This window comes from Anabrus simplex, chromosome 1, assembly GCF_040414725.1.
Source record: "Anabrus simplex isolate iqAnaSimp1 chromosome 1, ASM4041472v1, whole genome shotgun sequence".
Classification (NCBI taxonomy): domain Eukaryota; kingdom Metazoa; phylum Arthropoda; class Insecta; order Orthoptera; family Tettigoniidae; genus Anabrus; species Anabrus simplex.
This window is the reverse complement of record NC_090265.1, coordinates 1299152960-1299180182: the sequence shown is the minus strand read 5'-3', so window position 1 is coordinate 1299180182 and position 27223 is coordinate 1299152960. Positions and strand designations below refer to the sequence as shown.

The following is a 27223-nucleotide window of genomic DNA, read 5'->3' as shown; positions in this document are numbered from 1 at the left end:
TTTGGATTTTTCCTGTTCAGTAAATAAAAATGAAGTGTTTTTAAGAGTTTGTTTAAGTAGTCTTTGAATTTTTTGGGTGGGGTCTTTTTTGATTATGGAAAAGGAGCTGTCTGTGAAAAAGTTTTTTGTTTTTTCAATATATACTTTTTTATCCATGATAACTGTTGCATTGCCTTTGTCAGCTTTGGTTACAATGAGTTCGTCGTCTTTAATTTTCTTTTTAAGGGCGTATATGCGCTTTTGTTCAGCTATTTTTTCTCTACTATTGAGGTTATTTGCGGGGTTGGTTAGGTTGGAGAGGATATTGTTCAGTTTCCTTTTAACATTGGTTCTAACCTCATTTTGCGTATCTTCCGGCATTTAAAAATGTTAAAAATAACATGTTTTAGGATTCGACAAAAAACTTATGTATGCTTTAATATGGCGGTGGGTCGAAACTAGTTCCATGTATAAGATTGTAAATACATATTAGTATTGAATAGGTGGAAACCTTTACTGTGTTACTATTCATATGTTATCTGGATCTACATTGTTGTTTTTTTGTCCGATTTCCAGTATCTTTTGTTATTTCATTCTTGCTTCTAGCTTCCCTAGCCATTCTATCGTTTTATTTTGGGCTCGGCCATCTTTTAACTTAATTTGTGTATTTTGAAGGTAACCATGGAAATTTCGTATTTGTTGTGTTTTCTATGCATACTTCCTTGCCTCGCCCATCTTCCCCCACCTTACTTCTTATTTGGTAATGTTTTCTTTGTGCCTGAAGGATAATAGATTTTTTCTTTGGGAATTGTTATTGCCACAAAAAAAGGGGGTGGGGGGAGGTAATGTGGTTAAAAGGAGGAGGTCACTTCATTGATCGTCTGGCTCCATGGCTAAATAGTTAGCGTGCTGGCCTTTGGTCACAGGGGTCCTGGGTTCGATTCCCGGCAGGGTCGGGAATTTTAACCATAATTGATTAATTTCACTGGGGCTGGGTGTATTTGTCGTCTTCATCATCATTTCATCCTCATCATGACACGCAGGTCACCTACGGGTGTCAAATCGAAAGACCTGCACCTGGCGAGCCGAACATGTCCTTGGACACTCCCGGCACTAAAAGCCATACGCCATTTCATTTTTACTTCATTGATCCAAAATATAAAAGGATAATACTTTAACACCCTGTTGTAATAGCCTTTTTCTGCATGAGAGAATGGACTTCCTAATTCGGTGTCATTCTTCTTTCATTCTGATGGGAAAAGAAAAGTGGGGGGGTGGGGAAGAGAGAGAGCCTGACGTGGCTCAACCATACATATTCTGATGTACCTATATGTTATACGTAAATAACGTACCCCATTGTATTCTTTTCTTCTCTATTATGAGGGTAAGGCAATTTTTATTATGTTTCTTTTTCATTTGAATAAACTCACTTTTATTTAAGATTATTAAGATTATTCCTCAAAGGCTAAGGGAGTAAACCCTGAAAGAAAATCCTCTTATGCGTTAGGCCTAGCAAGTCAGCAGGAGAGTATTGAGTACAGTTGCTTTCAATAAGAAAAAGACCCTCAGAAAGAATATTATAGACAGGACTGACACGTCCTCTCAGACAATTGTCAAGTATGATGACCGTAAGGCTGATGATATACAATGTTCTGAAAGGAAACCCCAAATAAAAAAGAGACCCAAATACCGAATTGGAACTATGAACATTCTATCATTAACTGGAAAGTTAGAAGAACTCCTAGACATGATGGATAGAAGAAAAATATCAATATTGGGATTAAGTGAGACCAAATGGAAAGGGATTGGAAGTAAGACACTTCGTGGAGGTTATAAATTATACTGGAGTGGACAGGAGAAGGTAGCGAAAAATGGTGTTGGATTCTTAATTAACGAAAGGACTGATGCTACAGCTGAAGTTATCTGCAAAAGTGATAGAATCATTAAAATGTTCATGAAACTGGAGAACACTAAGTACACCATCATACAAGTGTATGCCCCACAGACAGGCTGCAGTGAGGAAGACAAAGAGAAATTTCGGCAAGACCTGGAAGATGCAGTTAATGAGGAAAATGTTATTATTATTGGAGATCTAAATGCGCAAGTTGGGGTAGACAGACTTGGGTACGAGAACATCATTGGTCCACGTGGATTTGGACAAAGGAACCCAGAAGGAGAACAACTATTAGATCTGTGCAGAAGAAATGATATTATAATCAAAAATACATTCTTCAAAAAAAGAGACAGTCACAGAATAACAAGGTACAGTTGGGATGGCCAGTATAGAACATTGATTGACTACGTAATCACAAATAAAGATGGTGGCAGGTACATCACAGATGTAAAGGTCATGTGAAAGCATGGACAGTGACCACAGATTGTTGGTAGTGACTTCAAACATAAGGCAAAAGAAACGCAGAAACTTATTACGAAAAAACCAAGGGTTAAAACTTGGAAGTTGCAAGAAGTCCAAATAAAGGAAGAACACGAACTAAGGATTCAACAGAGTTTGCCGAAGTGCGAAGTAACCAGCGTTAATGAAGAATGAAGGCCTTCAAAGACACCTTTGTGAGAGAAGCCAAAAATCTATGTGGAGTTGCAAGTTCTATCAAAAGAAAAAAGGAGACACCATGGTGGAATGATAGTGAAAACAGCAGTGAAAGAAAGAAGGAAAAACAAAACCAGGGACAAGAACGAAATGAACAAGAAATACAAAGACTTCAAGGAGTATACAGGAACAAGAAACTTGCTGTAAAGAACATTGTAAGGGAAGAAAAAGAGAAGAAATGGAATGAGCTTGCAGACAAACTGGAAGAGGACAGTAGAGGAAATATGAAATTGCTATACAGAGTAGTGAAAAACAAGCGAAGGGATCAAGAGACCATAAAAGCAATAGAACGTGATGATGGAACTCTGGCACTAGAGGAGGGAGAAATTAAACAAGAACTCAAGATCTGTTTTGAAAAGCTGCTGAATGGAGATACAGAAAACGTAACAATGGATAGAGGAGAGCCAAGCCGAGAAACCACAACTGAACCACCAATTACATGGCTTGAGGTTGAAAATGCGCTCAAGAGCATGAAGAAAGGAAAGGCAGTGGGCATAGACGAACTAAGTGCAGATATGCTGAAAGCAGCAGGAATTCCAGGAATCCAGTGGCTCTACAGACTGCTTAACAAGATATGGGAGGAAAATACTATTCCTGAGGACTGGAAGATGGGCATCATTGTACCTCTGTTCAAGAAAGGAAGCCGACGAAAATGTACTAATTACCGTGGTATCACACTACTGTCTCATGTCCTGAAAATATTGGAAAAAATAAGAGACCAGAATCAGAGATATTGTTGAACCAATTTTGGAAGAAGAGCCGTATGGTTTCAGACCAGGTAGGTCAACTACAGACCTTATATTTGCAATTAGGATGCTAATGGAAAAATACTGGGAGAAGAACAAGCCTTTATTTTTAATATTTTTGGACATTGAAAAAGCATACGATAGTGTACCAAGGGAAAGAATTTGGCAATGCATGAAAGAACTTCAAGTGCGAGACAGCCTTATAGACAAAGTGAAAATGTTGTATAGTGGAAACAGAAGCTGTATTCAAGTAGGATGTGGTTTGTCGGACTGGTTTGAAACAAAGAGAGGAGTGCAGCAGGGCAGCTCATTGTCACCACTTCTATTTATTATTGTAATGGATGTAGTAATGAAATCTATTAAAAGGAAAGAACATGGAGATATCAAAGCCTTCACATTTGCAGATGATGTTGCAATCTGGAGTGACTCAGAAGAGGAATTGGGAGAGAGAATACAAAGCTGGAATGAGGAGTTTAAGAAATATGGTTTAAACATCAGCAAGACCAAGACGGTGGTGATGAAAGTGTATGGGGAAGGAGCAGAACCAATAGTCATGTTAAATGAAGCTCAACTGGACAGCGTTCCAGTTTTCAAATACTTGGGTAGCGTTATATCAAATGACAACCTAGCAAAACATGAGGTGAACAATCGAATAAGGCAACACAATTTTACCACCAGGTAAAACACACCTGCTGTGGGATGAGCAAATACCCATGAAAACAAAAATGACATTGTACAAGTCCTATTATACACCAATTGTTACATACAGTCTCGAAACCACAACACTGACCAATAGAGATAATTCCAAACTTCAGGCAGCTGAAATGAAATTCCTACGCACTATGATCCAGAAAACCAGGAAAGACAAGATTAGGAATGAGAAAATTAGAGAAGAAGTAGGAATAGATGATTCTCTCCTCAATAAGATTCAGATATCAAGACTGAAGTGGTTTGATCCCATGAAGAGGATGCCAGTAAACAGAACTGCAAGGAAGGAATTTGACAGAAAGGTAGAAGGAAGACGACCCGTGGGAAGGCCACGAAGGAAATGGATAGATTTAGTTAAGAGCGATGTACTGCTGAGAGGTGATGATTGGGACAAGTTGGTGGAGGAAGAATGGTACAAGGACAGGATGAGATGGAGGAGGCTCATATACTACACCCGGGAAACTCGAGATGGTTTAGGATGATGATGATGATGACTGTCTTAATATGTGTGTATCAATTTTTGTGTTGCTTCCTGTACTTCGTATATTGGTATCGGAAGTAAAGTTCAGCTACTGACTGTTTTTTATCAGTTTCGATCACGATCTACTTTTATCGTCGCTCTGTGTCACTTTGCTATCTCTGTTTATGTGGGGGGGATTGAGTGATACTTCACCCCTGAAACAAAGAGAACATTGATGGAATGGGTGCACACCACATTACCACCATGAAAGGAGGCCAAAGTCTACCCTTCAGCAGGAAAGGTAATGACGACAGTGTTCTTTGACATGGAGGGTGTGGTACATGTGGAATTTATGCCAAAAGGCACGACAGTCAACTTGACTGAGTATGTCAAACATTGAACCACCCCCTGTGGGTGGGGAATGCAGACGAAGAATACACCCACGGTATCCCCTACCTGTCGTAAGATGCGACTAAAAGGGCGACCAAGGGGTGATTGAATTAGTACCATGGAACTACTTGTGATTAGAACCATCACGCAGGGAACACTATGGATCGCCTTTACTTGATAGTTGTACCACTATGTTAGGTACAGACTAGGTTTGTGATTAGTAGCAACAGAGAGTGGTTCACTGTGGGTTTACAGTACCTCTGATTAGTACCACTATATGCGGAGTACCACGGGCTTACGTTGCCTGTGATTAGTACCATTATGTGAGAAACACTACGGGTCTGGGCATTGCCTGTGATCAATACCACTATGTGAACGACACCATATATCTGCATTGCCTGTGATCCGTACCCACCGTGTGAGGAATACCACAGTGTAGTAAGAGTTCCTGTGATAAGTGCACCTGTGTGAGGAACACCATGGATTTGTGTTGCCTATGAGTGGTGCCATTATGTGAGGAACATCATAGGTCTGCATTCATTACCTGTATGACGTACAATACATGTGAGTGGTATCATAATGTGTGGAACACTCTGAGTCTACATTACTTTTGATTAGTACCGTAACATGAGAAATATCATGGTTCTACTTTATTAGTGATAAGTACCATTATGAGGGGCCATTGATCTGGATTCTGGACCCCTTTAGGCAACAAGCATCATCGATTAAGGATTGTGCTTTTGAAGCAGTCCCCGTTATTTGTTTTACGTTGCACAGACACAGATAGGTCTTATGGCAACAATGGGATAGGAAAGGCCTAGGAATGGGAAGGAAGCGGCCGTGGCCTTAATTAAGGTACAGCCCCAGCATTTGCCTGGTGTCAAAATGGGAAACCATGGAAAACCATCTTTAGGGGTGCCGACAGTGGGGTTCGAACCCACTATCTTCCGATTACTGGACACTGGCCGCACTTAAGCGACTGCAGCTATCGAGCTCGGTGAAGCAGTTCACGGACAGTATGTACTATTGTTTTAAGATAATTTCTGGGAAGTTGGGGCATTGTGGGTCGAATCCGCTGATTGTTTTAAGTTAATATAATCATTGTTCGTCTCTTTTTAAAAAGAAATCTAGTCACTGAATAAATTTGGGAGTTATTTTCAACTTCCAATACTGTGACATACCTGCCAACTTTTACCGTTTGTCCATAAAATTTACTATAATATTTTACGATTTTACGTACTAAGGTCCTCTCTTTAAAATTCACGCCAGAACAAGCTGTGTGACCAGCGAGTATTCCATATATCGCTCTGATTTATATTCATCCGATCGTTACAGTCTTCGACTGGGAATACTGGATGCGTCCTGAATCCCAGTCCAAGACCTATTACAACCTATCAGACCTTAATGCAAAATCCAGCATGGCGGAAACATTGAGCTCACTGTCTGCTGTGGGACGCAGTTGGGCATTAATTCCTAATAATACAACTAACGCCGATAACATTATAATCTTCGTAAAGAAGAATTAGTATATGAAATATAAATCGTGTTTCCATAGTTAGAAAATACGAAACTGTTTAAAATAATATACCAAAATTGAAATAAGTATTCGACCAACTTACATATCAGAAATTGTTACAATAATAAAAACCACCTTTCCAAAACTTAGTAATCCTTTATATTTAGGATAAAACCATTAATATATATATTAAAAATAGGACATGTTTCGCTCATGCTTTGTGAGCATCATCAGTCAAAATAACCTAATTCAAGGTAGGTCAGGGCCCTGATCCCAGTACATTTAATGTAAAAACGTCTATTAATACAATGATAAAACTAATTACAACAATATAAAAAATGATCAGTAAGAATATAATACGTCTATTAAAACATTTGGTGACATTAAAATAGCTTGAAGTGTAGGTGAATGATATGAATTGTTGATATGTTGCTGTGAATTATTATTCGTACGGAACGATGAGGATAATCCTCGTACGATGGCATTGAACTGTTTATAGTTGGGAACACTTTTTGCACAATAAATGCCATCGTATGAGGATTATACTCCTCGTTCCGTATGAATAATCATTCACAGCAATGTATCAACAATTCATATCATTCATCTACACTTCAAGCTATTTTAATGTCACCAAATGTTTTAATAGACATATTATATTCTTACTGGTAATTTTTTATATTATTGTAATTAGTTTTATCATTGTATTAATAGACGTTTTTTCATTAAATGTACTGGGATTAGGGCCCTGACCTACCTTGAATTAGGTTATTTTGGATGATGATGCTCACAAAGCATGAGGGAAACATGTCCTATTTTTAATATATGTTAATGGTTTTATCCTAAATATAAAGGATTACTAAGAATTGGAAAGGTGGTTTTTATTATTGTAACGATTTCTTATTCTGAATTCCAATATGGTTTTATAATGAGATTTATAACTTGCAACTTACATATCCCTACACCAGTTCATTTGACAATGACAAAATATAAGTAATTAATAATCGTTGGTAAAACAACATAAACACATGACAAGAAAAAAAACACAAATCATCCATAACAGTGAAATGACACATCATACTCGGTAAATAAGACATTTAGCAAGCAAGACTACTTTATATATATGCACATGACTCGCTATCATATCCCTGCAACCCATGTAGTTGTAAATGACAAAAATTTCACCAAAATTTGTTGGTAAAACACAACAACGCACACACAACACATTACAAGAAAACCATTCATAACACTGAAATGGCATACCGTAGTCAGTAAATAAGAAATTCAGCAACCTAAACTACTGTACTTCAAATATGCACATGACTCACTAACATAACGCTACAGCCAGTACACTTGAAAATGACAAAATTAAACCAACATTCATTGGTAAATCACACCAGTGGACAATATATTACAAGAAAAACACAAATTACACAGGACAATGAAACAACATTTTCAACAAATACACATTCACCAGCCTAGTCCTACTGAAATATACAATTAAAGGTGTATTTATAAGAAAATCATAATTATTGATAAAAACCACCTTAATGCACTTTTTAATCATCGTTTTCAACTTCACACTGCGCCAACACTCATCATTAAGGTTACATATACTACTCTTAATTAACTGAAATCCTAACACTACCAGTGCCTCTCTTTGATTCTGTAACTTAAGAAATTCTGGTTTGTAACTGTCACTAATTAACACCTGTAAAAGTCTGAACACATTACAACATAAGGACATGACCATCAATGATGGACACTTCAAACCACCTCTCTTCACTAGATTAAAATACATCATCATTTCCCTGTCACTATCCACAAGTAATTCATTTTCAGTCTGTTCATCGCAGGCATCACACTATTTACATAATATTTCAATCACTTGTAAACTGGTGTAGCTAGCAATGCAGACCAGATTCCAGTGTTTCAAGGGAAACTGTGATGTGAGCTACTACTTCTAATGCAGGCTGTAACACTTCTAAATTATAATTCAATCATGGCTATTGTTATAACCATTATGAGCACAGATTTTCAAAGAAAATTCACCAAGTTTCACCTCATCTTCAATACACCCAATCCTTTGAGCTTTCTTTCAGACTATGTATCAGACATAATTAGAAACTGTAAAGTACCTACTAAAGCAAAAATCATGATATATAAATTGTATTATTTGCCAGTATTGACCTATGGATCAGAATGTTGCACTTGGACAAAAAAATCTCAGTAGATTACAAGCGACAGAGATGCGCTTTCTGCAAGGGATCTTGGGTAAAACAAGGAGGGACAAGATAAGAAATGAAACCATACGAAACACGCTACTGATCAACCCTCTAAAAGAAACTATATGACCTATTATCAATTTTAGGGGTAGCCCGACGTACAAATTATCTCAATTTATTCAAGATTTCCATAGTACACATTATCACTACCAAGCGAACACAACAATAAAGAATTCCATAGAACTTTGCAAAAGACTGAAACATATAAAGGTACCAGAACACCACAAGATCCTTTCATTTTATGTCAATATGTATGCCAATATCCCTGTTAAAACCACTGTAAAATTGATACAGAATAATTTAACCCAATTCAGTAAATTAAGCATTGGTGAAATAGATGAGTTCATAGGCCTATTAAAATTATCTTTAAGTAGTAATTATTTCATTTTTGAGAATAATATCTACCAACAGGTTTACCTATGGGAGCATCGCCTTCAAGTATTTTGGCTAACATATATATGGACCGCTTAGAACACACAAACATCATAGATAAGATCAAAGCTATAAAATACTGGACATGTTACATCGACGATGTGCTAGCCATCATAGATAGCAGTGTTTCAATTATTATTTCAGTTATTGTAATGTCCGCCTCCGTAGCGTAACGGTTAGTGTTATTAGCTGCCGTCCTCGGGGGCCCGGGTTCGATTCCCGGTACTGCCAGAAATTTAAGAATGGCAGGAGGGCTGGTATGTGGTTGGAATGGTACGTGCAGCTCACCTCCAATGGGGGTGTGCCTAAAAAGAGCTGCACCACCTCAGGATGAGGACACGAGTTTTTTTAGTTATTGTAATAGCAGCATTAACGAAGAAAATGAAATTTTAGAACTACTCAACAGTTTAGATCAGAATATTAAATTCACTGTGGAAATGGAGAATAATAACTCGCTTAATTATTTAGACATAACACTATCACGTTGTAAGAACAATCATCTGTCATTTAACATTTACCGGAAACCAACTTACCCTGCTAACACCATTAAACAAATTTCAGTACATCCTGAAGCTCACAAAAAAGCTGCCTACAATAGCATGTTAGAAAGAGCTTTAAAAATCTCGTTCTTAAAGAAAAATTTGAAAAAAGAAATCAAGACAATCTGCGAAATAGCTTTGAACAACAGATTCAGCACAAAATTTATAAATAAGCTAATCAATAAACATACTAATAAGCTCACAACTGCTTTAACGAAAGAGTCAAAAACTAGAAGAAAAATATGCCACATTCACATTTAGCAATAATAATATACACATAATCACCAACGTCCTAAAAAACAGAACCTAAAACTTGCTTTCAGAACCAGCAACCCTAATGAAAGAATATTATTTCTCTCTCACACAGTAAATACTAGCAGTAAATACACATATTCTGGGATATATAAACGGGATTGCCAGGGATTGTGGGTCAAGGTACATCGGACAAACTGGTAGGAACTTCCTCATAAGCAGGGAATGGATTTATATGTACTAATAATTATTGAAATATGTTCATATATATTTAGTTATTTTTATTGAAATATAGAAATATATATGGACTTAAAATTACACATAACATTTATTTCTATTTAATATCAAAGTTCAAAGAAGCTAAACAAAGTAGATCTACATGCAACATAATGTTGCACTTCTCATTTTAATATATTTGAAGAACACACAATCTTTTATTCTCTGTTACCAAAAGAATGGGTTACAAAATGTTCTTTTAAGTGCTGGAAAGTGAATCTTCTCCTATTATCTCTAAGGACAGATTTATATTGACTGAAACTGTGTTCAACATCGGAAGAAGTAATGGGGGCATAATTCAACTTCACAATATTTGCTGGGGTTAAATCCAATGTTAATTTTACACTATCTCCACACAGCATTGTAGCAACCTTTGTCATTTCTTCATATCCAGGGTTCTTTGAAAGTACAGTGGTCATCTTCATGTTTGCTACATCTGCAACTTTACCTGTACTACGATTTAGTTGTTTCACAGTTTTATTCACAATTTCAAAACTTTCAGAAAGTGAGAGATGCAAGTTTTGGAGCCTTTTCAGTGTATTTGTGATGCATGAAAAATTATGCTGAATGTAACATAAGTAATTTCTCACACTTGTATCGCAAACAACTGTTTTTGCGGCTTCAATTGAGGGTGCATCTTCAGAGTCTATGGCATGCAGAACATTCTTAATACAGCCTATATATTCAACATAATATTCAACCGCTTGCAGCCACGTACCCCACCTAGTTAGAATCGGCTTAGGTGGCAATGGAATCTCTGGGTACATTACTTTCAAAAGATGAACTCTTCTGTGGGCTTTGAGAAAACTTTTCACTGAGGAAATCAATAAATCTACTTTGGGGTAACTGCCTCTTACCACTTCTGCCACACGATGAAAGGCATGTGCTACACACATTAAATGAGTCATCTTAGGATATACAACACACAATGCTCTCCGGGTTTTATCATATAAGGTGCAGCATCGCTAAAAGAACGTAACACTGTATTATACTTAATGCCCTGTGGCCAGAGGATACCCATAGCCTCATTGAACAGTTTTGCTATAGTTTTGTTATCGCACTTTTCTAGAACAAGTGTAAGAGAATCCGTTTACAAAAATCTTAACAAACCAATGATTACGTTGGCAATTAGCCTGCTTTCTTTGTCTGTTGTCTCATCAATGGAAACTCAAATTGGACCGTCTTTCAATCTCTTGCCTTATTTTCCGAACAGTTTCATCGTATATGGCTGAACAGTACGTTTTTCTGAACGTTGACTCATCCGGGATGGATCGTTTAATATATTTCTCGAGGAATTCCCTGAAGCACTGATTATTCAGTTTGAAGAGAGGTATGTCAGCAGAGATGAGAGCACGGCAGAGATCAGTGTTGAACTCAGACGTTACACTGGAAGTTGCTGGTTGTGTCAGAAACAACTGTCTCTGCTTGGAATCTCGTTTGTTAGCCTGGTGTTTACTGGTTGAAACGTGCTGTTGCACAAGGAACCTTTGAGTAGATGTCACTGTACAATGACACAAATTACAAAATAATATCTTGCTGTCAGTTGATAAATCACCATCTTTAAATTCTGATACATAACTTTTCAATTTTAAACTGGTTGACTGAGCTACTTTAGGCATATTCTAACAACGTTAATGTCTTCAATTAATATCAATATACAACTATACACACTGAACATACAAGAACACTATGATCCGTCTCACTGCTAATTCAAACTGTGAATGACTGGTAGTGAACTAGATGGAGTTATAAAGCAGTGAAAGGGAATGCCCGAATTACGAACTAATGCGGAAACCACTAGCACATTGTCGATGAATGAGATTTCCCTAGTTACGAAATTATGGCACAGACACAGTCGATGTTATGTAATGCAGCTTATCATTGCTGCAAGTGTGATTCGGATAGTCATGGTACTGACCGGCTGATCTCCACCACTTCCGGGCTCAACCTCTCTCTTTCTTCGCACCGCTTATCAGCTTATTTTATCAGCCCAGACGTGGACAGACGTGATAATGACTTGCACACCAGTTAAAATATTAATTTCTCGAATATAGATTTTTAATTTATTTCTCCATTATTGAGAGGACTGCTAATTTAATATTATTTAATACTTTTTAGCCAAAATATGGACTATATTGATTTTAATGACGAAGAATATGGAACATATGTGCTAAACTCCAAAATATGGAAAAATATGGAAAATAAACACTCCATTTTTCAACTCCACACGTCATGATTCGTAAAGATAATGCAAAATATAATTAATTTTAGCCTCCTAAAGAGATATGTATTTACATGTAAATCCGTTCCCTGCTCATAAGATATACAGAACATCACAACGCTTTAAAATATAATCGTTTGTCTGCCATGAGTAACAGTCACAAAGACTATGATCACAATTATACTACAATAGATCAAGATCTAAAAGTTCTATAACGTGAGCAAAAAGGTGCACTACTCAACATTGTAGAGAATTTTTACATCAGTATGGATCAGTGTAAGAACCAGCCCTCAACTTAAATGAGACAAATGAAAAAAGAAAAAAAAGAACATAATATGGGAAACTTTTATTCCGATCATTTGTAGTAAAAAAACAGGAACATAAGAACTCCCAATTATTACTCGGTTTCAGTCACTGCCCCCATTATTTCGCAAACTCTCATTTTCCCGCAAGTCTCGCCCCATTTCCCCACTCCACTTCCTTGCAGCAACACGTCTTGCATCTCGACTGCGGGAACAAGTCAGTTGAGAGCTGGACTTCATAATCGGAGAACACGGCTGATAAAAGCGGGCCACGTAACGTAAGTTAATTTTCGTTCTTCTTAGCTTAATCTAATTGTTCTTCCTGTTAGTCACAACTTTTCAACCTTAATTTGATTTGTGTTATCCATTTTACAGACTAAAATCAGACGGTTCAACTTCAGTAATGCTTATGTATATCAGCCGAGGTTGGAACACAAAATCTAAGCCAAAGGTATACAGATTCCAGTTGAACCACACCAAAGGACAACAAAAAACATTGAAACAGAAAGACTTCCAGCTCAAGACTGTTTTAACGTTCAACATTTCAGATTTTAGCTTTCATCATGCTTTTTAAAAAACTTTTTAATTAACGTTTCATTTTGTGTTTTTCCTATGTTTTTAATGCATCATACATGTCTTACTGAGAATGACCCAATGCCGGGTTGAAACATGTCTATTTATGTGTGAACTTTCGTCTTAATTGGACGTTAAAACATATAGTATTGACTGCGAGGATTAAATAGTATTGTACAATTTTTAAGTCTGTAATCAAGGTTATGACATTGTTTTAGTCTTAACCAGCCAAGTTCTTCGTAGGCTGAGGTGGTATGCTCATTGTACTGAAGGTCGCTCATATAGTGCACACAAGCGTTTTGAGCATGTTGGAATTTATCATCAAGAGTGGCAGTCAGGTCATTGTAAACTACAGTGGTAGAATAAAATATTCAAACACCATGAAATGAGAAATGTAGAATATGGAAATTATGACATTATCTTTGTCAAGGTAACACATTTAATGGAGGTACAAGAAAAGCCATCGCAAATGTGCCGTGCTGGTCCATTAATAACCGGCGTATTCCCCTGAAATGTTTGAATGCAGGTATGCATTAAACGTAAGAAACTTCATCTTATTTTCCGTATTGAACTGAGATCACAATAATTTAAAGTCTATCAAGTTCCACCTTTTCAATACTAATACAATGTTGTTGGATGATATTTAATAATATTTGATAATAATATTTGATAATAAATAATGTTGTAAATATCATCCAACAACATTGTATTAGTATTGAAAAGGTGGAACTTGATAGACTTTAAATTATTGGTCAGGTATGCAAACGATCATGCATTGTGTTGTACAGGTGCCAGATGTCAGCTTGTGGGATGGAGTTCCATGCCTGTTGCACTTGGTTGGTCACAACAGGGACGGTTAATGCCAGTTGTGGGTTTCCCTGGAGTTGTTGTCCAATGATGCCCCTTACATGCTCAATTGGGGACAGATTGGGAGATCGACCAGACCAAGGCAACATATCAACACTTCGTAGATCAAATTGGGTTACAACAGCGACGTGGGGGGAGGGGGGCAGCATTGTTGTGTTGGAAAACACTCTCGGGAATGCTGTTCTGAATGGCAGCACAACAGGTCGAATCACCAGAGAGACGTACACATCTGGAAAGCAATAAATTGAAGTATGGGGGTCCACCTATACAATTCAAATTATGTAGGAGCTTTAAATCACTACTTTATTATTTATTACATGGGACCAATTTCAGCATAATGAATGTCATCAAACTGTTGCTATGAGATCCACTCTCCCAGCCACGTTACTACACCGCATTAACGAAGTTTGAACTTGGTGCCATATATAATTGACGCCAGTTGATCTTTCTTGAGGAACAACCTTCAAAAAGAACTCTTGTTACTTCTGTACATAATATTACAAATGAAATATAACATTCATGTGCTACATATAATTGATGCAAGTTGATCTCTAAAGCAGACCCTACACGGTCAGTAATACTGATCAGTAATACTGAGTCAATAATACTGACAGTACGCATCAATATTGTAGCGACCTTACACGATCATTATTACTGTCAATATTTTGGTCAGTACCAGTGCACTAGCTTACCATTGCGGTATTCTCACTTTACAAATAAAGTCAATAACTGTCACTACGGAATGAGATTTATAACAGGCAATTGTGGTATTCTATCAAAATGGATCGTAAAAGACTGGCATTTTGTAGCTATCATATTAGTACTGCACGAAACGCACTTTAAACGTAAACGATGGGTTAAAGATTGGCTTAGGAAAAGAGAAGAGTATTCTCATATGAAGTGTTGAGGGAAACACAATATACCGAAGCAGAAGATTATCAGAACTATCTCCGAATGCGTGAGGGTACTTTTGCGAAATTACTACGAATGGTAGAGAGTTTTGTAATAAGGTAAAATACAAACATGTGGTGCTGTTTATCGGTGGCAGAGAGATTAGCGGTGACAGTGAGGTATCTTGCAACTGGTATAAATGTTGAAGATTTAAAGTTTTCCTCTATAATGTCACCAGTTTCCATCAGTACAGCCGTTGTGGAAACATGGAAATTATTGTGTTACGTTTATTCTGACAGCGTTTCATATAGCTCGATAAACTTTTGCAATAGGCCTACTTGACGGTTCCACAAGCACCTCTACTTGGCCTTGCTGAGAAACGCATTTGTCGTCCACCGCTGCTCCGTTGATACTGACAGAAATAATGACAAACGCACTCGCACGGTCAGTATCCCCACCACTCTACAGTACTGACGCTCGCAGATCAGGAAATCCGGATCTGCTTCAGTACTGGCCTTCATTCCATCCAAGGATCATATAAGAGAAATAGATCCGTCACTCCTGTATAATAAAGTTGGCTGAGAAAACAGGTCATGGAAGCTAGAGTGGCCACTCTCTCTCTGCCAACATAAGGAAATAAATCCCACGATAGTACCTCGTAGTAAACACGATGATGATAGTTGTTACTTTGTTAAAATTTTAATTGTAATAGAGATAATGATTGTATTTCGGTAGGAAAGTTGTATCTAAAGCTTCTCTCGTGCCTTTTACTTGAAAATTAAACTGCAATTACCGTATTTGTATGTTGGCAATACTGTTATAACGCTAGCTTGTATCGTTGTTTCACCGTTCGCATTTTAATGTAAATTTACATCTATTAAGTGATAAATGCAACATTGATTACTGAAAATGTTAATGCAATTCATATAAAACCCCAAAACGCCCATACTTGCCTAGATCACGATCTAACATAACCTCATTCTTACGTTCGTTCGTTGAACCCTTCCCACGACTTTTATGTATGGGAATGGAAAACACGAGAAGGAAAGGATGAAAGTAAAACACAGCATAATGCACACAGTTTATATTTTGAATTTATTTATTCCAAACAGCAGGTAAGAAGCACAATCACACAGACGTTTACTCGCAACAGCTAGGTAGTTCAATGTGAAATACGTTCATGATCATAATACTATTTCTTCACACTAAGAACGCGCATAATTATAATTTCACACCATACTCTCAGAAAACTGGATCAAAAATCTCGTTCAATGCGAAAGGATCTCAACAAATTTTCGTCTAACAAGTACTATTACATACCGTACAACCAAGGTCCCTTCGCGCGCAACGATAACGGTGTTGTGTTTTGAATTTGCTGTACCACGCAACTGAATGTGTAATGCCAACCTCTGCCCTCTAAATTAACCCTCTAAAAGAGAATTTTAGTTTTCATTAGTTGGCGGAGATCGATTGGCCCATCTCAGAACTGCTTCGGACGTTCCCTATGAAGTGTCACCCCCCTGATTCCATCATTCCAGTCCACACTGTCAGTATTTTTCGGTACTGACAGTTTTATTGACCGTGTAGGGTCTGCTTAAAGATTACAACATTCAAAAGGAACTCCCTGTTACTTATATACATAATATTACAAGTGAATCATAGCTACAACATGCCCCATTTGACTAACAAATTGTTACCATAGTGTCAAAGACAATCAGCATTGGGCTTTTATATTTTAAATTTCTTTTAATATATGACTTTCAAGTTTCAAACTTGTAAAAATAGTTGTTATATGACCATCCAGTTTTATACTTGTAAAAAACAGTGTTTGTTTATAACATGGATATCCACTTTAAGTTACTTACGAGGGAAGTACCCCGGCTCGAACGGCTAAAACCGACAGAAAGTGGGCTTAAAGTATACAGTTGTACCTATGTCAATAGCTATCAAGGCCATTTATCTGTAAAAGTACGTGTTCGGTCGCCAGCGCCATCTGACAGTCAGCGCAAAGGCAGCGCTGCATTGGAGCTGTACACGCAATGCCTGTTAGTTGCAGTGTGTCGTAGTATAGTGCACACATAAACGTCCGACATGAGTAGGTGGAAGCCAATCAACCCTGTGAATGTTGTGAAGTTGCTGTGCGAAAAGGTACGCCGACGCTACACACGGGATAGTGAAGATGTAAGTAGAGTAGAGGATGGGCCATTTGCATGCATGTTATATCATAACGCAGAAATACAATGGATCTGTAACAGAACTACATACCGATACATTGGAGAGTAATGGCGACTGTGAGGCGGACGGCGTAGAAGAAACAGCACGAGTATGAGGGTTCCAACCGTACGGACAATCCAGCAACGGAAGGAACTATATGTGACAGACAGTGATTTCGATTCTTCACCTTCAAAACGTGCATGAACAAGTGTGATACGGAGTATTGATGACCGAACATTGGACAACATTTATGAAGATTATTATATTCGCGGTTACAATTCTTATCAGAAACTAATGAAGCGTTATAGCTGCATTAGGTCAAAATCAAACTATAAGGTAATTTTAGATTATGTGACATGCAAAAGGCAAGACCCAGGTCTGTTCAAGGGAAACGAAACATTAAAATTGAAGGCTTTAAAAGAGCCTGTAAAAGCACAATTTGACAGAGCTAGAGATAATGGATCAGTGGTCCACTACTGGCACATTCAAGTGTGGGTTCTGGAGGCTGCTAGAGCAGTTTCTCTGGACAATTTTAAAGCTTCTTTGCATTTTGTCAGGGCCTTCAAAGACGAATATAATATTTCGTCCAGACATATCACTATGTTCATGGTTCGCAAAGAGATTGAAGAAGAGCAGAAACATTTGTGGCAGATGTGAACATGTTTATCAAGACAGGAATATAATGAAGGAATGCGTGTGGAATAGTGATCAGAGCCAATTTTTTTATGAACTAACGTCTTCTGCAACACTTTCAAACAGAGGGGAAAATCAACAGCCGGTCTGGTACAGTCTGTGCATAGTTCTACCCATAGTTACACAATTGATGTCCATGAATGGCAAATTAGCGAACAAGCTTTACATTTGTCTGCAGAAAAAAAAATGGAACGTTTGGTCCACAGGTTTCAGAGAAATTGACAGAAATGTGTCCATGGAACATCCATGTTGAAGCGAGTAAAAGTGGAAAAAATGACTAAAGCACATATGAAGAGCTTCTTTAATTTGCGATTCCTGGTCAGGACACAAAGACTACAGCGACATTGAAGAATGTTTTCCAAATAAAGATATTACATTAAACATATTGCCACCAAAGACAAACAAATACCGTCAACCTCTGGATCCATATTCTTTTATTCAATACAAGCTTTACGTCAGACTACTTGTTGATTTTGTCCGTTTGCAAATAGATACCACGCAGGCCATGTTACATGGTCGATACTTCATCGTCCGTCTCCACTCCGTCATCTATAACCACTATCTGCACCGAGATACAGACCTATGTTAACATACGCATGGCAAAGAGCAGGTTATGATGTGGATGTTCCTGTTGCTTCGTTCGATAATGTGATCACCGTGGCATTTGAGTTCGGACTATTGCAATGCGGGAACACTGTAAATAATGTAGTATGTCTACATGTTGCCCTAGTTAAGTGTGCATACTGTTCCATTCCGTTGTGATTTAATCACTTCATTGAAACTGTACATTTACACTTCGACGTCAAATAAAGGACAACACAGTATCTTCTATTGTGGGAAAGATGACTATGTCAACGCGGTTCTGCATGTGTTAAAAGAGTTTTTGTTGCAAGCACGTGTTCAACCTTTTGCCAGATGATACTGCACCACATCTGTTTCTTGTTTCTATAAGGGTCCGAAGTGCTTGTTGCATGGTAGGTTCTGCAATCTATGTACGCCATCAAACATTGATTGTACACTAATGCGGGGTTTTACAGATAAATGCCCTTGATGGGTAGTAGAACAGACATATCTTCGTATGTTAAGCGCACTTCCAGTCGGTTTTAGCCGTTCGAGCTGGGGTACTTCCCTCGTTAGTACTTTTTAATTATAGGATGTATTATGATGATGGCATTCATTATATCAAAACCGGTCCGATGTAATAAATAATAATGTGGTGATTTAAAACTCCTACATAATTTGTATTGAATGGGTGGACTCCCATACTTCAATTTATTGCTTTGTGAATCTCGATTTAATACGGACCCAACAATGAAATTCTTGACGTTGAATACACATCTGCAGTAGGGTGTGTGGGATAACCATGAGAGTGCTCCTGCTGTCATAGGAAATTGCTCCCCAGACTAGAACTCCCGATGTAGGTCCAGTGTGTCGACGCCGCACACACACCAACACACAGCCATCACTTGCACCAAAGCAGAACCGCCTTTCATCGGAAAACACAACGGACCTCCACTCTATCCTCCAGTGAGCTCTTGCTTGACACCACTGAAGTCGCAGATGCTGGTGGTTTGGGGTAAGTCGAATGCACGCTGCAGGGCGTTTGGCTCGGACCAATCCTTCAGTAACCGATTTCGAACAGTTCGTTGTGCCACTATGGTACCAACTGCCGCTTGAATTGTTGCTGTAGTCCACTTGCCACAGCCATACACCGAATACGGCAGTCTTCCCTCTCTGTGTTGCCATGGGGACGTCCGTAGCCCGGTCTTCTTGCGAGCGTACCTTCTAGTGATCCCTGCTGCCAGCACGCATGCACAGTGGAGACATTCCTGCCAAGTCGTTCTGCAGTAGTGCAGAAGGAAAATTCCTCTTCACTTAGCCCTATTATACAGCTTTTTTCAACCACAGTGAGCTGTTGATACTGGCCTCTTCGTCATCGTAAAGGCATTCTTGTTCCACTCACAGTCACTCCGTCCAATCTGACAGGTAACTAACGCTCTCACACAGTACTGTACCCGCCCCCTACCCAAAAAGTGGCTCCGGCGAGAAATCTACAGGGCGTTACTGGGTAAAATAAATAGGCGCATATCTTAAATTAACTTAGCGGCATACAGGGTAGGAGAAACGGGGCATATCTAACTATAATGAGAACACATTCCATTAAAGTATAAGTTAATGCAAAAGGTTTATTAAATCCTGATGACTGTGGGGATGACGCATAAATACACAAATGAAGTACATTATTTATTGACATTTGTTGTGGATCATTTATGGACTTGTAGTCTTGTATGATAGATCCAAGTATTATTTATCGCGAAGCGATATGTCATGATGCAGCGTGAATGGAAACATTTACCATAAATACTGAAGCTATCTCACATTATTGACAAAAAACATTGACAATCGCGCAACGGGTCTGAGTGATCAAACACCTGGGTTTGAACCAACCCTCACTAGAATACAATTCGCCGTGCCGATGGGACATAGCCATCACCGACGCTAATCACAGTCCCAACATATTACATAGAACAACATAAAGAATCACACATTATGTACAATAAACACGCGAGGTATACATCCTTCATTCCAGCACTGTTGAATACCAATACCTACGTAGAGGACTGAACTGAAGACCCCAGAATTGAATATGTGGCACTGAAAACCCTAGCTAAATTGTAATCAAATAAATAATAATAATAATAATAATAATAATAATAATCTAACAAATATTAGTACCAATTTCCGTGTCATTTATTAGCGAATACATTATTCTAGCGTGTTGAATATTTCTAGCTCTAAGCCTTTCGATTCAGGCCTGCCTTCACAGCAAAAGCTCCCTCTCTTAGAGGCGAGACACACACAAAAAAGAACTCATTTGGCGCACGGTCAAGCGTTTCCACCCCCACATCGGGTGGTCATTAGCCTTGGCCTTCACAGGCATAACAAACCATTTCTTAAAAAAACCTCGTCCCGGGTACATTCTCTATAATACTGTGATCTAATCCTCATTTGTCAAACCACATCGACATCAAATAAATAACTTCAATTCAACACATATGTTTCTCATGGCCAACCCATGACTTCAAATCTACCTATCTCACATCACGACACCGGTCTTATAATACTAACTTTTGCATAATAATAATAATAATAATAATAATAATAATAATAATAATAATAATAATAATAATAATAATAATAATAATAATAATTTCATGAGTGGTAAGTAATATAATTAAGCTACGTGAGGTGCCAGAGTTAGGAGAGATGTCTATAGGACTGATATCCCTTACACCTCCATTGAAATATTTAGCTAGGGAGTGTTTCAATTTAAAATGGGTTGTTTTGATCAGTTTATGTACAATTTAATTATGATTTAAGTATCTATTATTATTATTATTATTATTATTATTATTATTATTATTATTATTATTATTATTGATTTCGGCTGTCCACTGACTTCCTTACGTGATTTACCTGGTAATTAAATCATTAAACCATCGCACAGAATCTTCCCCATAATTAGAACGTAATTAAATAAACGATAATTAACTCATAATCAAACCCCCATTAATTTATGGTTAACACATAATTACTTTATAATTAAATTGTCACATAGTAATCAACTCATAATTAAATATTCACATGCTAATTAACTCATAATCACACCGTAATTAAATTGTCACGTGGTAATCAAATCATCCTTAAATATTCACACGCTAATTAACTCGTATTTATACCATAATTAAATTGTCACATGGTACTTAAATCATAATTAAATTGTACATAAACTGATCAAAACAACCCATTTTAAATTGAAACACTCCCTAGCTAAATATTTCAATGGAGGTGTAAGGGATATCAGTCCTATAGACATCTCTCCTAACTCTGGCACCTCACGTAGCTTAATTATATTACTTACCACTCATGAAATTATCAATACTGGGTGAACTACAACCTACCTTAAATTATCAGTCCCTGAATCTACTAAACTACTGGTCTCCTGACGCATTGACTGACTACAAGTTTCCCAAAATGAAGTAAATAAGTAAATCTTCTACCGCATGCAATCTCTCAGACTATAGTTTCCCCTATTTACAATTAAATCACTCAGACCTGTTATTAATTAAATAAGAAATAAAAACTATGTGCTCATCTCTGGCACTTCTACATTCAAATAAAATTACATCCCTAACATTATAGTGTCAGCTTATGATAAATAATTCCCGTCCCTTCTAACCATGCCATTTGAATATGAATAATACTCATCTCTATCATCTGACGACACCTTGGTCAGCTAGGGCGGTCCATGTTGAGGTTTTACTGCTGACCCATTGGCACCAAGGTGATCACTGGTAGCTCCATTTCACCTTGAAGCCGGAAGTCCATGGTTCTTGATCGATGAAGTCGCTTGCAGTATCCTGAGCACAGAGCACGTCACTATTTATTTTCACAATATGTTTAATTGCATTCAACGTGGGCGTCCGGCCACGATTTTGGATTAGTACTTTGTAATGCGTGGTTCGGTATAGAATTCCTTGTACCTCTCAGCCACTATTTATTTATTACTACCCGACAGAGTCATGCGGTAATAATAATAATAATAATAATAATATTATTACAATTTGAACTGAGTGTTCGCGACACGTCACAGTTTTTAAAAGTTTAATTACTAGCGCCCCGTACATCAACTCTATGCAGTATTCACACGAATTACTGTATTGCATTGGAATTTTAAGTTTTTGAAGTCACAGAACAAAGGATTAATAGGAGCTCAGCTAAACATAGCTTTGCCCTTGGTGAGCTGAGAGTCCCGAATGAATAGCTGCCCCTTCGGCATTGCTTTTTACAAGAAGGCAATTTTCCCCACTCCAAATCTGCATATGGCCTATCCACGGCCCACTAGAGGTTAAATAGTACAAACCATCAAATTACTAGTATTCACCTGATGTGATTGAGACATCTCCGTACAATTATTCTTCATAGGATCTCTTGTAATTAAAGTTTTTCCTGCTTCCCCTTCCACACTAGGGTGAATTCCCGCATCAAGGAGGTGTCATGACAGTAACCAGATGGCCCCTGGTACTTTTCCATGCAGAAATAACACAGTATTCTTTCTCCATCCGAAAGTTATCAAGTAAGAGGACATTAGACACTCTAAATAGATGCCCCAATTATAGTTATCTCTTTTAAATCAGAAGACGACTCCAGAATTCAGATTTTATTAATTTTCACTAAACAATCAAGTTGGCTAGGCGGAGTTGAAGATGGCTCCCATATTTCGTTTCAAAAAAGTTTGCCTCCCCTCACTTTCTTGGTTGCGAGGTAGGGATGACCTCTCAAGTTATGTCACGCTGAACCACCGATTGCAGCCCCACCCAAGACTACACAGGCTCGACTCTGCTGTGGGCTCCCCGCTGGACAGAGAAAGATATTGCACAATAGATCGCAAATAATATAATTCTGTAGAATAAATTTTCTAGACTTATTTTATCGGTCTCAGTGATATTGATATTCCTCTCCACAAATAGCATTGCGTCTGCAATTTAAATGACCAGTCTTAAACAAAGGTCCTTGGATCATGCCCCTGTCGGATGCAGTACAGCCCGTATTTAAAGCAAACCTGATGTGCAACATCATGGAGCCACTACTAGTGCCACGCTAATGTGATTTGCAGGAAATTTGAATCATTGTCATCTTTCAGATGTATAAACACTTCTACCAATGTTTATTAATCTAGCACAACCCCTTCTTGGTGTTCGGATATTTTTTTCTGCCAGTGTAATCACAATAGTCAAAATAAGGTAACGCTAAAGTACAGACAAGCCGCTCTTTCAACCGCCGAGAAAAAATCTTGCTGAATCTCTGTATCTGGTTTAGAGCTGAAAATATGTTTCCAGAAATACTCGTAATGTGTTTTGTGTGAGGAAGTTGTTTCTGGAAATACTCGTAATGGGTTTTGTGTGAGGAAGTTGTTTATCTAGGATTATCCCGAGATCTTTGACTGATTCAAGGTAAGATTCTATTAGAATAAAATTTATTGTATCCACCTATTCAATACAATTCACTGTTTGTGGTGATTAAATCCTAAGTGACTTGTATACACTACATAGGTACATGTTTTGCCCTGTTTTTGGGCATCTTCAGCCTATTGTCAATCTTAAGGTCAAAACCCAGGTCTTGTCTGAGTTAAATATTTGGAACCAATATATACGAATATGACCTTATACTAAGAATCTTCCTATTTTTTACAAATAAAAAGGGTGCAACTTCAATTAAAAACAAAATTCGTTACATGAATACATTTAAAATTTTCTAACAATTTACAAACTGTACAAAGCAACAATTGGATCTCTTCATCTATGGATGAATCGTTAGGCTGGTAGTTTGTAGAAAGTATGTTCATCCAAGGTTCTTTTTGTTCACCTATGCCATTCGTTTGACAGCAACAAAATAGGAACCATAGTTTGTTGTCATTCTTCTAAAGCTTGAAATATCCCGTGAGGAAAGAAGCATAGTAGGTTGTTACTATTATAAGGAATTAAGCAATTTTTGTGGATTAAACTTTGTGTATGTTGGAGTACGTTATCCAATGTCATTTAATAGTTAGCTGTTCCTCTATTAAGTGTTACTTGGTTGCTTTTTAGACTAATGTTATCGGTGTTTCATTGTTCTGCCATGGGATTGTTAATGTATATTGTCTGTAATAAATAGAAGAAAAAGAAATTTAGAATTACGAATGTTCTAACCCGCGTTAATAATATTGTATATCCCACGATTGTGGTTGAACTTACACTTTCAGTCTGATGTTAGCAGGATCCACTTGTTCCTGTTGCGTCTGAACGACTGATCTTTCCACTTCTTGTGAAATACTGATGAGGTAGCGGATGGGTAGAGCGTAGAGAGGGGGAAAGGGAGTGGAATGTGCTTTGTGCACATGTTATTGCTAAGGAGGTGTTGCCCAAACTGGTGTGGGTGGGTCTAAGATTAGGTGTGGTAATTGGAACATTTAAGTGCTGTGGTTGGAAAATAATAGGAACCTTATTATGATTTACAGTATGGATCAGCTTTGGAGTTAACTCATATAACGGATTTTTGTTGTCAATGACGTTGTTACGATTAATTTCTTTATTGTAGGTTTGGTCCACCAAAAGTAAGGCCCCCTTTTTTTATTTGTAAAAAAAATAGGAAGATTCCTAGTATAAGGTCATATTTGTATATATTGGTTCCAAATGTTTGACTCAGACAAGACCTGGGTTTTGATCTTAAAATTGACAATAGGCTGAAGATGCTCAAAAACAGGGCGAAACGTGTACCTATGTAATGTATACAAATCACTTAGAATTTAATCACCACAAATGGTGAATTGTATTGAATAGACGGCTACAATAAATTTTATTCTAATAGAATCTTACTTATTGTTATCTTCAATACGGAACAATCATGAGATTAATTACTTGTGATTCAAGGTATTCAAGTGGTGACTCCTGCAGGTATAATTTTGGAAGAGAGACATTATTATTGATTGTGGAATGAATTTCCAGGTGTGATATTATGATTGAGATTTTGCGTAGTTTAGTCAAAGTCCCTGCAAGTTTATCCTGTTACAGATTTCTTTAAAATCTTTGTTAAAAGTCTCAAATGCTTCAGGCAGTCCTTCTGGTTTGCAATGTAAGTAAAATTCTATATTGCGTATAAGTGGTGTCTGCAGCTGTGAACTGATGAAGTGATATCGTTTATATAAATAAAGAAGAAAAGAAGAGGTCGTTCACCTTGGGGTTCACCAGGATGAATATCCGTTAGAAGTACATTTTACACGCTGCTGACGTTTGTGAAGATACTTCATCCACAGGAGACTGTTCTCTGAGAGAGAAAGTGTTTGTATAATTTAGAAAATAGCACATATGTTTTAACAGAATCAAAATACTGTCAAGAAGAACTAGAATTGTCACTTGTCTTCTGTCTATAGCCTTCCCTACATCATCTGTAGGCTGAAGTAGTGCCATGGTAGTATTTGTTAACTTTATATCTTTTTAAGTTGCACCCAACATTTACAGGAGAAATGTTAGTTAGTGAACAACTGATCAACCATAGAACCTCAGTACCCTATAACTCTCAATGCACTGTCAAAGTGATGACTAGACAATTGATAATGCTGTGGAACTCGCAGGTTGTTCTGTCAGTTGATGTCTAATATTCTTTTGTGAACAATTTTCCTCAGAGACTTGACACTTGAATGCAGAAATAAATGCTTGAAGTAAGACATCTGCTACTACCCATGTAACTTTAGCCTACAGTGGAGGATGAAACGAAAAAAGAATATCCTCTACCACTGAATATAACCTTTGTTAAAATGGGCATGTCGAGCAATTGTCTGTCTGTTGTAATTAATTATGGATTGCCCTCCTATTTCTAATTAAAATTTTGTGTTATTTGCAGTTGTATTTGATGGTGAGACCATTGAAGGTGCACCTCCGTTATGGTGTGCAGCAGCTGCAGGACATCTTCCAGTTGTCCGTTTGTTAGTGCGGCATGGTGCGAATGTTAATAGTACAACACGTACCAACTCTACACCGCTTCGAGCAGCATGTTTTGATGGACATTTTGAAATTGTCAAATTCCTGGTGGATCATGGAGCAGGTAAAATTATATAAAACATCACTGTTGTGCCAATAATTATTTTCTTGCTGGTTCACCATTATCTTAACCATCATCTACAGCCCTTTTTTGTCTTGTACCAATATCTTCAAGTTGGTTTACCATTATCTAAACCATCACCTACAACCTTTTTTAAATTCTTTTTATTAAGAACAATATGTTCTTAACTCAAGGAAGAATTGCTCCTACAGGGATTTTGAGATTTGTTTTATGAGGTTGATCACAAGCTTCATCAGTTTATTGGGTGAAAAAGAAAACATTTCTTGTGTTATGTACTGTGTCATAAACTATGATATGAAAATTAAGTGGAAAACATGGGCAACTCCATACAATTTAAAAGATAACCACGTTAATGATCTATTTTAGATACTATGTTCCATGTGATTTATTTTTAAATTATTTTTTAACATATTGTTAATATGTTTTGATAACTCACTTCTGTATGCCTTCATATCTCTCTCTCTCTCTGTGAATTTACTAAATCTGCCACAATCCTCTTTTTGTGCGCCTCATTTTGGTGCTACCATTGGTTTTTGGGGTTTCCTTATAACCGCATAACCCTTGATGGTGCTATTTGAGGATCCAACCAACCTCTGGGCTGATGACCTAACAGACA

The 27223-nt window shown here is 37.5% G+C and overlaps 1 protein-coding gene across 2 annotated transcripts in view; it reads left to right on the top strand.

Moving 5' to 3' along the window:
- Window positions 1-27223, top strand: part of LOC136858282 (protein fem-1 homolog CG6966) — a 186133-nt gene that overhangs the window by 100972 nt on the left and 57938 nt on the right. For both annotated transcript variants that reach the window (XM_067137704.2, XM_067137705.2), the window contains exon 3: window positions 26389-26589. In XM_067137704.2, the coding sequence (XP_066993805.1) occupies window positions 26389-26589 (201 nt within the window). The remainder of the gene's footprint in view (window positions 1-26388; window positions 26590-27223) is intronic.